General features: G+C 43.2%; 1 protein-coding gene across 1 annotated transcript; it reads right to left on the bottom strand.

Moving 5' to 3' along the window:
• Positions 1 to 12,020: 12,020 nt before the first annotated feature.
• On the bottom strand, positions 12,021 to 13,447 carry LOC119845079 (olfactory receptor 52N4-like). The gene has a single exon (XM_038376863.2). The coding sequence runs from the start codon at positions 12,990 to 12,992 to the stop codon at positions 12,021 to 12,023; it is 972 nt and encodes a 323-aa protein (XP_038232791.1). The 5' UTR covers positions 12,993 to 13,447.
• Positions 13,448 to 16,524: the final 3,077 nt, after the last annotated feature.

A 16,524-nucleotide genomic window follows, 5' to 3' on the forward strand; every position in this document is an offset into this window, starting at 1 on the left:
TTGTTTACCACTCTTGGTCCCTGGCTCCAGCAGGTTCTGTGCAGCGGGGGACGGGGGGACTCATCAGACAAACCCTGGCAAAAAACGTTGGGGGTTATACGATCCTGCATGCCTGCTCATGTGTCACCTCTCTGCAGGGAGGGATGGGAGCAGGCTGCAGCCCCCCTGAGTTAGTGTGGTGATCACCTGTGTAAAACAACATGTGTGCTCCGCTACCTGCCAGGAGTGCCAGGGAAAGACCACGCTCTTTCCTGGGCAAATGCAGGACTCATGGGATGATAGTGCAGGCCCACCCCCCCCAACCTAGATAGCAGGGATGCTCCAAGCCCCCAGATGGGCTGTTGGGGCTAGAAATTGAGAGAGAGGGAAAGACAGGTGCAGCAGCACAGGAGCTAGCAAACAGAGCTCTAAACGGGAGTTTGAGTGGGAGTTTGAAAGGGGAGTTTGTATTGTGGTGCTTGTTTGGGGTTTGTTTTTGCTGGGGGGGGTGGTCTTTTTGGTGTGGCTTGTGTTTCCCAGATTAACAGGATTTAGATGGGAAGGTGATGACAGATACGGAGGCAGCTGTGGGAGTGACTCCTGTAGTGGAAGACACATTGAGGATGACTGGATGTGGAAGCTGTGGTATGTACATGATCCTGGAGGGGGGAACCAGTAAGAGTTTTTTCTGCATGAAATGCCGTCTGATAGAGCTGATGGAGGAAAAGCTCTGGAGATGCAGGTGGAAAGTCTAGTTGAGTTTAGGAAGGGATTTGAGCAGATGATGGCGCAAAGACATGAGGTATCTGAAGGGAAAAGCTCAGACTCACAGATGGAAGCAGGGCTGGGGAATTTTGAGGGGAGACTGGTGAGGAAAGTGGTCAGTGGAAGCATGTGACTAAAAGGACCAGGCAGAGGAAAAGACGGGCTAGTGAAGGAGAAATAGAGCTTAGGAACAGGTTTGCAGAGTTGGAAAATGAAGAAGGGGCTCAGCAGGTACTTGTTGAAGGTGGAAGGGTAAGGAAGAAGAGAAGAGAGGCTAGTCCTATAGGAAAAGCAGAAGAGTCAAGGGAGACTACAGCAAATATGAGCCCCAGGAGGATACAGGGTGGGTTGAAGAGGATTATATGGGAAAATAGGAATGGAAAGAACTTGCAGCCAGAGGGAAGAGGGGAGAGACTGGAGAATAGCACCGTCACCAGGAAAAGGCAGGTCTATGTGATCGGGGACCGTTTATTGAGAAGAAAACAAGCCTGTAACTAGAGCTGATCCAGAGAATAGAAGGGTGTACTGTCTTCCGGGTGCTAAGATACAGGATGTAGACCTTAGGTTGAAAAGGATCCTAAAGGAAGCGGGAAAGAATCCCCTAATTATCCTTCATGTGGGAAGAAATGATACGGCTAGATTCTCTCTGGAAAGTATTAAGGGAGACTATGCTAGGCTGGGGAAGACGCTTAAGGAAATTGAGGCTCAGGTGATCTTTAGTGGGATCCTGCCTGTTTCTAGAGCAGGGCAACAAAGTTGTGACAAGATTATGACTGTCAACAGATGGCTTAGGCAGTGATGCTATAAGGAGGGCTTTGGGATGTATGGCCACTGGGAGGCATTCACGGACAGAGGACAGTTCTCTCGGGATGGACTTCATCTGAGTAGAGAAGGAAATAGACTTCTAGGATCAAGGCTGGCACAACTGATAAAGAGAGCTTTAAACTAGGAATTGGGGGGAGATGGTTGGGAGATGTCCAGGAAATCTCCACGCCAGATTTTAGCATTGAGAGGGAATAAGACGAAGTAAGAAAGGATACAGCCGTGGGTAGGAGAATGGATATAAGGAGCGAGGGCGGTGTGGATACTAGTCTAATAGGTTATACTGGCTGTAGAATGACTGTGCCTAATAGGGTACAAAATGTGAGCGAGGCCAAACAGCAAAAATTAAGATGTTTATACACAAATGCGAGGAGCCTAGGTAACAAAATGGAGGAACTAGAGCTACTGGTGCAGGAAGTGAAACCAGATATTATAGGGATAACAGAAACATGGTGGAATAGTAGTCATGACTGGACTACAGGTATTGAAGGGTATGTGCTGTTTAGGAAAGACAGAAACAAAGGTAAAGGGGGTGGAGTAGCATTGTATATCAATGATGAGGTAGAATGTAAAGAAATAAGAAGCGATGCAATGGATAAGACAGAGTCCGTCTGGGCAAAAATTACATCGGGGAAGAAAACTAGTAAAGCCTCTCCTACGATAGTGCTTGGGGTGTGCTACAGACCTCCGGGATCTAATTTGGATATGGATAGAGCCCTTTTTAATGTCTTTAATCAAGTAAATACTAATGGAAACTGCATGATCATGGGAGACTTAACTTCCCAGATATAGACTGGAGGACCAGTGCTAGTAATAATAATAGGGCTCAGATTTTCCTAGATGCGATAGCTGATGGATTCCTTCATCAAGTAGTTGCTGAACCGACTAGAGGGGATGCCATTTTAGATTTAATTTTTTGTGAGTAGCGAGGACCTCATCAAAGAAATGGTTGTAGTGGACAATCTTGGCTCAAGTGATCATAAGCTAATTCAGTTCAAACTAAATGGAAGGATTAACACAAATAAATCTGCAACTAGGGTTTTTGATTTCAAAAGGGCTGACTTTCATAAATTAAGGAAATTAGGTAGGGAAGTGGATTGGATTGAAGAACTTATGGATCTAAAGGTAGAGGAGGCCTGGGATTACTTTGAATCAAAGCTGTAGAAGCTATCGGAAGCCTGTATCCCAAGAAAGGGGAAAAAATTTATAGGCAGGTGTTGTAGACCAAGCTGGATGAGCAAGCATCTTAGAGAGGTGATTAAGAAGAAGCAGAAAGCATACAGGGAGTGGAAGATGGGAGGGATCAGCAAGGAAAGCTACCTAATTGAGGTCAGAACATGTAGGGATAAAATGAGACAGGCTAAAAGTCGAGTTGAGTTGGACCTTGCAAAGGGAATTAAAACCAATTGTAAAAGGTTCTATAGCCATATAAATAAGAAGAAAACTAAGAAGAAGTGGGGCTGCTAAACACTGAGGATGGAGTGGAGGTTAAAGATAATCTAGGCATGGCCCAATATCTAAACAAATACTTTGCCTCAGTCTTTAATAAGGCTAAAGAGCATCTTAGGGATAATGGTAGCATGACAAATGGGAATGAGGATATGGAGGTAGGTATTACCATATCTGAGGTAGAAGCGAAACTCCAACAGCTTAATGGGACTAAATCGGGGGGCCCAGATAATCTTTATCCAAGAATATTAAAGGAATTGGCACCTGAAATTGTAAACTCATTAGCAAGAATTTGTAATGAATCTGTAAACTCAGGAATAGTACCAAATGATTGGAGAATTGCTAATATAGTTCCTATTTTTAAGAAAGGAAAAAAAAGTGATCCGGGTAACTACAGGCCAGTTAGTTTGACATCTGTAGTATGCAAGGTCCTGGAAAAAATTTTGAAGGAGAAATTAGTTAAGGACATTGAAGTCAATGGTAAATGGGACAAAATACAACATGGTTTTACAAAAGGTAGATTGTGCCAAAGCAACCTAATCTCCTTTTTTGAAAAAGTAACAGATTTTTTAGATAAAGGAAATGCAGTGGATCTAATTTACCTAGATTTCAGTAAGGCATTAGATACTGTGCCACATGGGGAATTATTAGTTAAATTGGAGAAGATGGGGATCAATACGAACATCAAAAGGTGGATAAGGAATTGGTTAAAGGGGAGACTACAACGGGTCCTACTGAAAGACGAACTGTCAGGCTGGAGGGAGGTTACTAGTGGAGTTCCTCAGGGATCGGTTTTGGGACCAATCTTATTTAATCTTTTTATTACTGACCTTGGCACAAAAAGTGGGAGTGTGCTAATAAAGTTTGCAGATGATACAAAGCTGGGAGGTATTGCCAATTCGGAGAAGGATCGGGATATTATACAGGAGGATCCGGATGATCCTGTAAACTGGAGTAATAGTAATAGGATGAAATTTAATAGTGAGAAGTGTAAGGTTATGCATTTAGGGATTAATAACAAGAATTTTAGTTATAAGTTGGGGACGCATCAATTAGAAGTAACGGAAGAGGAGAAGGACCTTGGAGTATTGGTTGATCATAGGATGACTATGAGCTGTCAATGTGATATGGCTGTGAAAAATGCTAATGCGGTTTTGGGATGCATCAGGAGAGGCATTTCCAGTAGGAATAAGGAGATTTTAGTACCGTTATACAAGGCATTGGTGAGACCTCACCTAGAATACTGTGTGCAGTTCTGGTCTCCCATGTTTAAAAAGGATGAATTCAAACTGGAGCAGGTACAGAGAAGGGCTATTAGGATGATCCGAGGAATGGAAAACTTGTCTTATGAAAGGAGACTTAAGGAGCTTGGCTTGTTTAGCCTAACTAAAAGAAGGTGGAGGGGAGATATGATTGCTCTCTATAAATATATCAGAGGGATAAATACAGGAGAGGGAAAGGAATTATTTCAGCTCAGCACCAATGTGGACACAAGAACAAATGGGTATAAACTGGCCACCAGGAAGTTTAGTCTTGAAATCAGACGAAGGTTTTTAACCATCAGAGGAGTGAAGTTTTGGAATAGCCTTCCAAGGGAAGCAGTGGGGGCAAAAGATCTATCTGGTTTTAAGATTCTGCTTGATAAGTTTATGGAGGAGATGGTATGATGGGATAATGGGATTTGTGGTAAGTAATTGATCTTTAAATATTCAGGGTAAATAGGCCAAATCCCCTGAGATGGGATATTAGATGGATGGGATCTGAGTTACCCAGGAAAGAATTTTCTGTAATATCTGGCTGGTGAATCTTGCCCATGTGCTCAGGGTTTGGCTGATTGCCATATTTGGGGTCGGGCAGGAATTTTCCTCCAGGGCAGATTGGAGAAGCCCTGGAGGTTTTTCGCCTTCCTCTGTAGCATGGGGCATGGTTGACTTGAGGGAGGCTTCTCTGCTCCTTGAAGTATTTAAACCATGATTTAAGGACTTCAATAGCTCAGACATGGGTGAGGTTTTTCATAGGGGTGGGTGGGTGAGATTCTGTGGCCTGCGTTGTGCAGGAGGTCGGACTAGATTGTCAGAATGGTCCCTTCTGACTTTAATATCTATGAATCTATGAATCAACTCTGGAGGCAGGACCATTCCATCTAGATCACCTGTTATTGCATTAGAGTTATAACAAGCTTGCAAGCTGTACCACCCATTCCCCTCCTCCCTAACCCTGAGGAGTGAGCCCCAAGGTTTGTTTGTATTCCCCTCTGTTGTAAGCATTAGCCCTCCCCCTACCCAGGTGGGCAGTTCTGGTCTTGGTCTTGGCCCAATAATTATCCTCTAATTACCCTACTAAATTCTCTGCCCTTGTTTACTGTTTATCACTGCCATGACCTTTTGCTGCCTTACAGGAGTTGTCTTTGAGCACTTCAGTCTGGTAGCTTTTGCGTGCTTCTGTGTGCTTGCATCACAGAACTTTCTATATTTGTGTCTGTCAGCTCTTACAAGACAGATTTGAGCATTTAGCTGTTTAACAACTGCAAGCTTGTGGATTCGGGCTTCTGTTTGCAGCTCTACCAGATAGATTCAATGTCCGATAGATCCAGTCCCCAACACGGGACACAGAGCTGCTGGCATATACACCCCCTCCTCCTCCTTTCCCCCACAAACCACAGCTGCCCACTCCAGAGATCAGATTGGGAGACTCTTCCAGCCCAGCCCCACTCCAGGCATGGCTTCTAATGCAGACATCCCTCTGTCCTGAGAGAGTGCGGAGACCTGAGCACCCCTGATGACACTGGAGGAATGACCCGGTGAGTGCCTGCCTGGTCAAGCTGCAGCTTGGGTCCACCTTCTCCAGTGCTGTGTATCTCTCACCTGGCTGACTGATTGCCTGCCGCTATATGCCAGCTGGCTTTTGGTCGGCAGATGACATCGTGTGGGAGGTACCAAACCATGCCCCCTACAGTACCTTAATATAAGACATCACCAACATAGAAGGCCAGCCCTGGGTTTTATCCCCAGTCTTATTTTGATCACTTAGGACACAGTGACCCCACTCCGGGTGCTTTCTCTGCACCAGCCTCTTCCCTGACCCATTGATCACAGCATGACGTTAAAACCACATACCATTTGTTAAATAAAATAAAAAATAAATGCAAATGGTTGAGGGAAACAAGGAACCCCGCTTTGTGGGCACAGGGACACGTTACCCGAAATCGGGCCAGCTAGTAAGCTTAGGGAGGATTAATGACCCACCAGAGTTTGGCAGAAAGCAGCACATTTATTATACTGATAGTTAAGCTCCAAAGAAGAAAAAAAGGGGGGGTGTCACACTCACAACTGCATACTCGCGCTCCCAGGACAGACCCAGCACGGACGATATCAGGATCCTTCAGGGTAAGTGTTCCACAGTGCAGCAATGGATGGTGTGATGAAGGTAAGTCTTCCCAAAGCACGATCAATGCAATGCAGCAGACCACTGGCCAGGCAGTCCGGGTGAAGGGACTTCACGGGAGGTACAAGCTTGTGAGTCCACTCTTGAGCACATGGACCTTTCCCTTTTTAAGGACCTGCTCCTCCTGGTCTGCGACTAGAGATGACTTGGCCGCATCTGGTTGGTCACACTCCACTTCAGGCAGTGTCCATGAAGTGTCCATGCACTGGGTGTGTGATCACTGCCTAATTAGAGTACCAGACACCTTGTCTACCTTGGAGCTCTTCTGAAGCAGGCCATTCATCCCACAAGCATTCCAGGAGGGAGGGGGAAAGCCACTTCACAGGTATTCAAAGAGGGAGAGGAGACAAAAGGGGCGGGGAGTGTAACAGACCTTTTGAGCATAGAAGTTATACATAGCATAGTCATACAGAGCATACAGACCACTGCTGCTCCTACAACACCTAGTACAGATTTGATTTAAAAAAAAAGAATGCTACAAGCCCCAGGAGGAGTTTATCCGCATTAGCAACACACATATGAGATAACAATCATATTCAAAATCAAAACCTCAGTTCTGGTACTTGTATCCTGATTGAGGGTTGGCAGATGTTTCAAACAAAAAATGGCAAATGACGATGTAAAAAAGAGCCCAAAGTAGCCTAAAATGTATGCAGTGGGAAATGAACAATAACATTATTGTATTTATTTCTACTTGCATTCAGTGATAGCAGTCAATGACCATATTTGGAGTTTAATTACTTTGTTACTGTTTATCTCTAAAAGGCAACATTTCACATTCACTGTCTTCATCGGAAATAAAATGCTTCTGCTGCTAATCATACATATCAGCTGTGATGAGTGCAATCATTTATTTCATTCATGCAAACCCTTCAAAACAGATTTTGTGTCATTGCATGTGTGACATTGCACTCTATATGATTTTATGAAGATATGCTAATGAATGTGAATATAATGTAACTGGAATATGTTTCATGCAAAAGGTCTCTTGTAAGGTATCATTACAAATCTTATAATCTACTGAGTGTGGTCATCCTATTTGTATAAATGTATCACTCTTGTATCTGAAACTAGAAATATGAAATATAACTCTGAGGTCCCATTGTAGTTATGCAAAGTGCAGGCCATTAATGGTGGTTTGGAATCTTGATGGCTCCCGTCAACCAGGACAACTGAGTGTGGATAGCTCTGTTTGCTTGCAGGCCTTCCTGTGAGTCAGGATGGGAGGAATGAGGGTTTGGAGACTTACAGTGACATGTGATCATGTCACCAGAATTGGAATCCATCTTTTACCTGGTGATTTTCTATTTAGATAGAAGGGTGCGAACCCAAGGTGGACAGAAGGGTCCCGGCTTGTGCAAAAGATATATAAGGGGATGGAACAGAACAAAGGTGGCTGAAATCATGAGAAATCCCCTAGCTACCACCTGAGCTGGAACAAGGGTTGTACCGGGGAAAGTATTGTGCCCAGACTAGAAAGGCATCCAGTCTGTGATAGAAGCTTATTGAAACTGTATTAGGCTTAGACTTGCGTGTTTTATTTTATTTTGCTTGGTAATTCACTTTGTTCTGTCTGTTATTACCTGGAACCACTTAAATCCTACTTTTTGTATTTAATAAAATCACTTTTTACTTATTAATTAACCCAGAGTATGTATTAATACCTGGGGGAGGGGGAGGGAAACAGCTGTGCATATCTCTCTATCAGTGTTATAGAGGGCAAACAATTTATGAGTTTACCCTGTATAAGCTTTATACAGAGTAAAATGGATTTATTTGGGGTTTGGACCCCATTGGGAGCTGGGCATCTCAGTGTTGGAGACAGGAACACTTCTTAAGCTGTTTTCAGTTAAGCCTGCAGCTTCTGGGGGATGTTGTTCAGACCTGGGTCTGTGTTTGTAGCAAGCTAGCATGTCTGAAACAACCAGGCAGGTTCTGAAGTCCCAAGCTGCCAGGGAAAATGGGCTCAGAGGTAGTCTTGGCACATGAGTTGGCAGTCCCAAGGGGTTTTCTGTGATCCAACCCGTCACAGGATGCACACCCTAACAGGAAAATGTTTTGTAAAAGTTTCTATTGCATTTTGTTGCATCTGAGTAAATAGGTTTTCAAATGCAGTGTTGCTAAAAGGTATCAACAGCAATGGAAGAGAAAACAAGCCTAGTTCACTAAAGTCTTTGTCCCCAACTTTATCATGTGTTCGAGACCTTCAACCCAAATCTGCTCTACTTTGTTGTCCTGAGTATGAGAACAGTGAACTATAGGCAAAACTCTCCACTACTGCTGCAACAGTCCAAGGTCTCCAGAAAACAGTGGCAAAAATGTGATATCACCCAATCTAGTTTGTGAAGGACTGAGTACTGTAAGCGATTCAGTCACCTGGACATTTGGTGGCAATCTCTGTTTCACAAACACCAAGATGAAACTGAGACATCTACTTTGAAATCTTCGACAATGGGAATGGTTAGTGTGCATTTTGAAATTTCCAGGTGAAAGCAACTACAAAATTGATTGTGCAAAGAGGTAAGTTATTGGGTGCCAAAGCAATGTCCTAGTTTAAGAACCCAGAGCAGGGGCAACTTAACTATTTCACTCCAGACAGTTTCAGGAATAAATCAATGGGGACAGAGTAATTCTGTCTGATCAAGGATTAAATGCAATTAACCATGCTCTTGTCTAACTATGCACTTTATTCAATATAATCACACACAGACATAAGCAATAGGTTTAAACATCCCAGATATTTACCGAACATCTAGAATAATATTGAGCAATTAACTTCAGGTTCACAGTGACCAGTTGCTCCCCGGCTGGGGAGATAGGGTGTTAGTAAAAAAAATGTCTCCAAAGATGGCTACAGAGAACTACTTCAAAGTGCACTGTTTAAGCTAATCCTTTATAACTTCTACAAAACACATAGGTCATAATGATCAGTACTGGATTATCACTTTTCCTAACCTTCAATAAACTTCTGACATCGGAGGCATCTAGACTCAAGGTTTTCATTCTTTTTTCTTCTTTCTTTCTCACTTATTTACTTATCTGACTTCTTTACCCACTCCTCCCATTCTGATTAGCAGAAACTGCTAGCTAGATTTTGACCTTGCTTCTAAAAGCCTGCTTTCCAATAAACTGTTAATTATGGAGTGTTCTGTTTTACGAATTCATAGTGGCTCATTGCACATCATATGGTTGCAATTGGCTTGATCACATTCTGAGGCATACACACTTCAAATCCAGGGTAATGCAGTCCAGTTCTCAAAAACCCTTTGTGATGGGTTCGGTCACAGAGATCCCCTTGGGACTGTCACCCAAGTGATGATGTGCTGAAATCACCTCGGAATTAGTTTTTCCTGCTCACTTAGGACTTCAAGAACCTCGTCTTGTAACACAGACCCAGGGTCTGGGCCACACTCCCAAAGCTGCAGACTTAAGCTGAAAACTGCTCAGCAGGTTACCTGCCTCTAGCACCCAGACACCCAGTTCCCAATGGGATCCAAACCCCAAATATATCTGTTTTACTCTGTGTAAAGCTTATACAGGGCAAATTCATAAATTGTCCTCCTTGTATAACACAGATACAGATGTCATAGAGCACAGCTGTCTACTCCCCCAGGTATTAATCAAATAAACAATAGTGATTTTATTAAATATAAACAATAGGATGTAAGTGGTTTCAAGTAATAGACAGAACAAAGTAAGTCACAAAACAAAATGAAACAAAATACGCAAGTCTAAGCCTAATACATTAAGAAGGTTGATGACAAAGAAATAACTGATTACAGGTAATTTCTCAACCTCAGAGATGTTCCAATAAGCTTACTTCACAGACTGAACTCTTTCCTAGGGCCCAATCCTTTCCCCAGTACAGGCCTTGTTTGTTCCAGCATGCATCTCAGATAGTAAACAGGGGTTTCCTCATGACTGGCAGCCTCCTTTGTCCACCTCCTTTTATATATTTGACACAAGACGGGAACCTTTTGTCTGTGCTTGTCCCATCCCTGCCTCCTCCATGGAAAAGTACAAGGATTAAGATGGATTCCAATGTCATGTGAAAGGGTCACATGTCTCTGAGACTTCTAGTCTCCATAATACCTGGGTTGGCCCTCATGTACACAGAAAGGCTTGCAAGTAAACAGAGCCATTCACAGTTCATTGATTCTGAGGCATCCTTAATGGCTTCCACATAATATGTTTACATCAGTGATATAAGTTTATATCTTATTCTCCTAACTCCAGATATAGAAATAATACATGAAAACAAATCGGATGAACATATTTAGTAGATTACAGCCTTTCTAATGGCACCATATGTAATGAAGCAGCCTCTGACAGGACACTATTGAGAGTATCAATTTAGGACAAATTGCTTAGAGCAGGGCAGTCACAGCCCAAGACTGTGTGTCCTTTACTATTAAGGCATATCAAACCAGCCAAACAGAGAGGATTTCAGTTTTACCCCACTGGATAACCAAAAGTCATACAAGCAATTCCCTCAGATGCTAGAATTCCCTTATATCACCAACATACCACTCCTTATGGCGATGAATGGTGATGAAAACCAATACCCCAGTAAAAGAAAAAAGGTTCTCCCGATCCCAAAGCACCAAGCCCCAGACCCAGGTCAATATACATCTCAGATCTTACCCACAAATCACGTTGTTGCCAATCCTTTAGAATATAAAATCTAAAGGTTTATTCATAAAAACAAAGAAATATAGATGAGAATTAAAATTGGGTAAATGGAATAAATTACATACAGTAATGGCAAAGTTCTTGGTTCAGGCTTATATCAGTGATGGAATAAACTGTTGGCTTAAGTCAAGTCTCTGGAGTACATCCACAGCTTGGATGGGTCATTCAGTCCTTTGGTCAGAGTTTCAGTCTAGCGAAGTTCCTCTGGAGGTAAGAAGCAAGATTGAAGACAAAATGCAGGGGTTTCCAGGGCCTTTTATATCCTCTGCCATGTGGAAGGACCCCTTTGGTCTTACTGTGGAAAATCACAGCAGCAAGATGGAGTTTGGAGTCACATGGACAAGTCACATGTCCATGCATGACTCAGTTTGCAGGCGGCAGCTGTTGCTCACATGCTACCTTGAACATTCCCAGGAAGGCTTCTTAGATGTGGAGTGGTGTCTCCCAAGGTCCTTTTTCAGTTAAGTGTTTCTTGATTGGGCACTTACTCCTAATAGTCCTTTCTCAAGAAGCTGACCAAATGCTTCACTGAGGCTACTTAGAATCAAACACATTGAGATACAAGTACATAGCTAAAATCCATAACTTCAAATACAAAAATGATACATGCATACAGACAGCATTATCATAACCAGAAAATTACAACCTTTTCACAGACATCTTACTTAATCTCATTTGTACAAGATTTTTTGCAGCTATTGGACCTTCATTGCAACAATGATCTATACGGTCACAGTTCATGTCAATAACCCCCCCCCCATACAATAGACCTTCATATTACATATTAAAGCATATTACAGTTACATCATATTCACAATCATAAGCATATTGCCATAAATCATATGGAGTGCAATGTCCCTCCCCTCTTGTCAGGCAGGATTAAAGTAAGTTGTCCCAGGCGAGCATATTCTGTAGGTGTATTTGGCAACTTTCTCACGAAGTTCTTTGGTTTTGACACCATAAATGATAGGGTTGAGCATGGGGGGAATGACAAAATAGACATTGGCCAAGATGATGTGAACCTGGGGAGCAAAGTCATAGTCAAACCGGTGTACCAGAGTGGAGAAGAATCCAACAGGATAAGCCAGCATCATCACACAGATGTGGGCTGTGCAGGTGTTGAGGGCTTTCTGGTGAGCTTCCTTAGAGTTGATTCTGAGGACAGCCCTGATGATCAGACTGTAAGACAGGGCAATGATTGTCAGGTCGAACCCTATGACTACAAATGCCAGTACCAAACCATACATTCTGTTGATTGTGATGTCCCCACATGATATCTTTGCCACAGCCATGTGGTCACAGTATGTGTGGGGGATAATGCGGTTGGCACAGAATGGCAGCCTGCTGAGGAGCAGGGGCAGGGGCAGAATGAAGAGAACAGCTCTTATCAAACCAATGAGCCCTAGCTTAGCTATTCGTGCATTGGTGAGGAAAGTGGTGTATCTCAGAGGGTTACATATAGCAATGTAACGATCGATGGCCATTGTCACAAGGACAGCTGAGTGCATAATAGAAACCGCATGAAGGAAGAACATCTGGGTGAGGCAGCCACCCACAGTAATGTCTTTCAAATTGAACCAAAATATCAACAGTGCTTTTGGAATGATGAAGGTAGACGTGGTGATGTCTGTGAGTGCCAGCATGCAGAGCAGCAGGTACATCGGCTTGTGCAGGCTCTGTTCTTTCGCTACAAGAAAGAGAAGCGTGAAATTTCCCAACAGGCAGATAATGTAGAACACAGAGAAAGGAATGGAAATCCAGACATGGGCAGCTTCCATACCAGGGATGCCCATTAGGATAAATGTTGAAAGGTCAGTGGGGGTGAGGTTGAAATCTGCCATGCAGCGGTGGAAGCGTTGATCGGGCTCAGTAAAGCTCAAGGTGCCTGTGAAGGGAGAGAAGGACAGCAAGGAGGGTTACATACTTTATAACAAATAGTGCATTGAATATTTTACAGTGATTACCAATCTAGAAAGAGGGGTTGAGCAGTGATGTGGCAACGTTTACAGATGGCACCAGATTACTTAGGTGATAGTCAAGTCCAGAGGGTACCTTAGCGGGAGCAAACCAAGCCAGGACAATGGGCAGCATGATGGCAGGTGAATGTCAATGTCAATAGCTGGAGGGAAAAGCTTGAACTCCTCAAACACCTTACAAGGTTCTAATTTAACTGTCTGAACTCAGGATAGGGACCTGGGCATCATGGTACACAGCTCTGTAAAATCCTGTTCACAGTGCAAGCATGGACAGAAACTAAGCAAAACATTGGAACCCAGAAAGAGTCGGGTGGGAAATTGTGCAGAAAATATAATGTCATGAGATCTGTCCTCTGGACTCTTCTGTGTAGTACTGGGCTGTACTGTCTAGTACTTCTCACACAGGACTCTGCAAAACTAAATGGGTTCAGGCAAGGCTGACAAGAATGATCAAGGGCTCAGGGAAACTCTCATACAAAGAGAGGTTGAAAACACTGGGATATTTATACTACAAGGGATATGAATAAGAAGGGATATGAAAAAGTCTATAAAATATTGAAGATAGAGAGATAGTTGAGGCCATGAACAAAGCAAGAATCAGGAACAATTTAGACATTTACTTGGATAGTGAGACTATCCAGTTATGATAGTTATATCTTCATAAATATTTGGAAAGTCTATATCTCAATGTGTTTTAGGGAACAAGACAATCTGTTAGACAGAGGGTGACACCCATATCGGAGTCAAATCACAAACACCCCATCTATCTACTACTGGGTTTCTTACACCACTACTCCCCTTAGGGCATGCTGTCCAGAGAAAGCCTACAATACAGGGTTGATACTGAGGCCTCTAGTCATTTAACCATCTTTAAAGAAGGGAAGAAAGAGAATGTGGAGAACTACATCATCACCCCAGTCCCTGGAGAAATCACAAAATGTAGGTCCTCAAGGAATCCATTTTAAAGCACTTGGAGGAGGTGAAGGTGATCAGGAACAGTTAAAATGGATTCACCAAGGACAAGTCATGCCTTACCAACATGATGGCCTTCTATATTGAGATAACTGGCTCTGTGGATATGGGGAAAGTGGTAGATGTGATATACCTTGACTTTAGCAAAGCTTTTTATATGGTCTTCCAGAGTATTCTTGCCAGCAAGTTAAAAAAAGTATGGATTGGATGAATTGACTATAAAGTGGTTAGAAAACTGGCTAGATCATTGGGCTCAACAGGTCTAGTTCAATGGCTCAATGTAGTTGGCAACCAGTATCAAGCAGAGTGCCCCAGGGGTCCATCCTGCTGCTAGTTTCCTTCAACATCTACATTAATGATCTGTATGATGGGATGGATTACACCCTCAGCAAGTTTCTGGATGACACTAAACTGTGGGGAGAGGTAGATACACTGGAAGGTAGGGATAGGGTCCTGCACATAGAATGGAAGAATCCCAGGCACTGCTAGAGGCTGGAGACCAACGGCTAAAAGGCAGTTCTACAGAAAAGGATTTGGGGATTACAGTGGACGAAAAGATGGACATGAGTCAACAGTGTGCCCTTGTTGCCAAGAATACAAACAGAGTATTGGCCTGCATTAGTAGGAGCACTGCCAGCAGATTGAGGGAAATGAGTATTCCCTTCTATTCAGCACTGGGGAAGCCACATCTGGATACTGCATCCAGTTTTGGGCCCTCCCATAGAAAAAGGATGAGGACAAATTGGAGAGCGTTTAGCAGAGAGCAACAAAAATGATTAGGAGACTGGGGCACATGACTTACAAGGTGAGTCTGGGGAACTGGGCTTATTTAGTCTGCAGAAGAGAAATGTAAGGGGGGATTTGATTGCAGACTTCAGCTACCTTAAGTGGGGTTCCAAAGACTATTGAGCTTGGCGGTTCTCTGTGGTGGCAGATGACAGAACAAGGAGCAATGATCTCAAGTTGTAGTGGGGAATGACCAGGTTGAATGTTAGGAGACACTATTTCACTAGAAGGGTTGTGAAGCACTGGAATGGGTTACCTACGGAGGTAGTGGAATCTCCATCCTTAGAGGTTTTTAATGCCCAGCTTGACAAAGCTCTGGCTGGGATGATTTATTTGCTATTCATGCTGCTTTGAGCAGGGGGTTGGACTAGATGACCTCCTGAGGTCTCTTCCAACCCTAATCTTCTATAATTCTATGATTCTATCTCGGGATTAACATCAGTGTCCCGATGGCCCACTGTTTCAAGCAGCTGCTAGCAGCTTCTACACATGACAACTGTATTTATCGAGGCCCTCTGTGACAGAAGGACAGTTCCAATGCCCTGGAACTGCTTGGAATAAAGCTAGCCAGGACTCTCTGCAGCATGATTTGCCTCAGGGCACTCTGTCCCGGACAAGACATCCCGAGATGTAGTCCAGAGTTATGTGGCCCTTATAGATTCATAGTGTCCATTATTTATAGAGCGTTTGGAGCATTCTCAGGAAGCCACACTAAGTGGGAGATAAATTTTTCCTAAGAGCTATTGTTTTCTCTAATGGCTCATTGCCTAGAATAGGCCCTACCCAACCAGCTATCTAGACAGAAAGAATCTTTGCTCTTGGGCATTACCCAGATATAACTACATTTGAAATAAACATATGCATTCAATATTCAAAACTTCAAATACAAAAATGATACATGCATACAAATACGATAATCATATTCAACAAATGATAACTTTTCCAATGACATCTTACATGACCCATCGTGCATAAAATGTATCATATTTATGCTCTAATCATATAATGATAATATAATAACATCGCTCTGAACAATATGGGTTGCAGTGTCACATAAAGATCAATAAAAAGAAAGGAGGATTTGTGGCACCTTAGAGACTAACAAATTTATTTGAGCATAAGCTTTCGTGCTGTAGCTCACGAAAGCTTATGCTCAAATAAATTTGTTCATCTCTAAGGTGCCACAAGTACTCCTTTTCTTTTTGTGAATACAGACTAACACAGCTGCTATTCTGAAACCTGTCATAAAGATCAATGTTTTTTTTTCTACCAGTGAAAGGCCTAAAGTTACATAACGACAACAGCAACAAGAACAACAATTGGGAAAAAAAACCTGAGTAATGGTTGTGACACCCAGACTGCAGTTCTGTGGCTTCTCAGGGCAAAGACACTTGAGACCCCCGCAAATGCGTTCGGCGCCAGGAAAGGTTCCAGCACTGTCCTTGAACCAACATTCACAAAGAAAAAAACAATTTCAGCAGTGCTGCCCACCTGTCCATGTACATGCTGCTCCCTGCCAAACAACCACCATCAGTGCCCGTCTGTCCCTGTACACGCCCTCCTGCCTCCACAGCCCCCAGAACTACCCGCCCCCCTGTGTACACCTAATTCCCTGCCCTACACCCCCGAGTGCTGGTGA

Source organism: Dermochelys coriacea, chromosome 1, assembly GCF_009764565.3.
Source record: "Dermochelys coriacea isolate rDerCor1 chromosome 1, rDerCor1.pri.v4, whole genome shotgun sequence".
Lineage (NCBI taxonomy): Eukaryota > Metazoa > Chordata > Testudines > Dermochelyidae > Dermochelys > Dermochelys coriacea.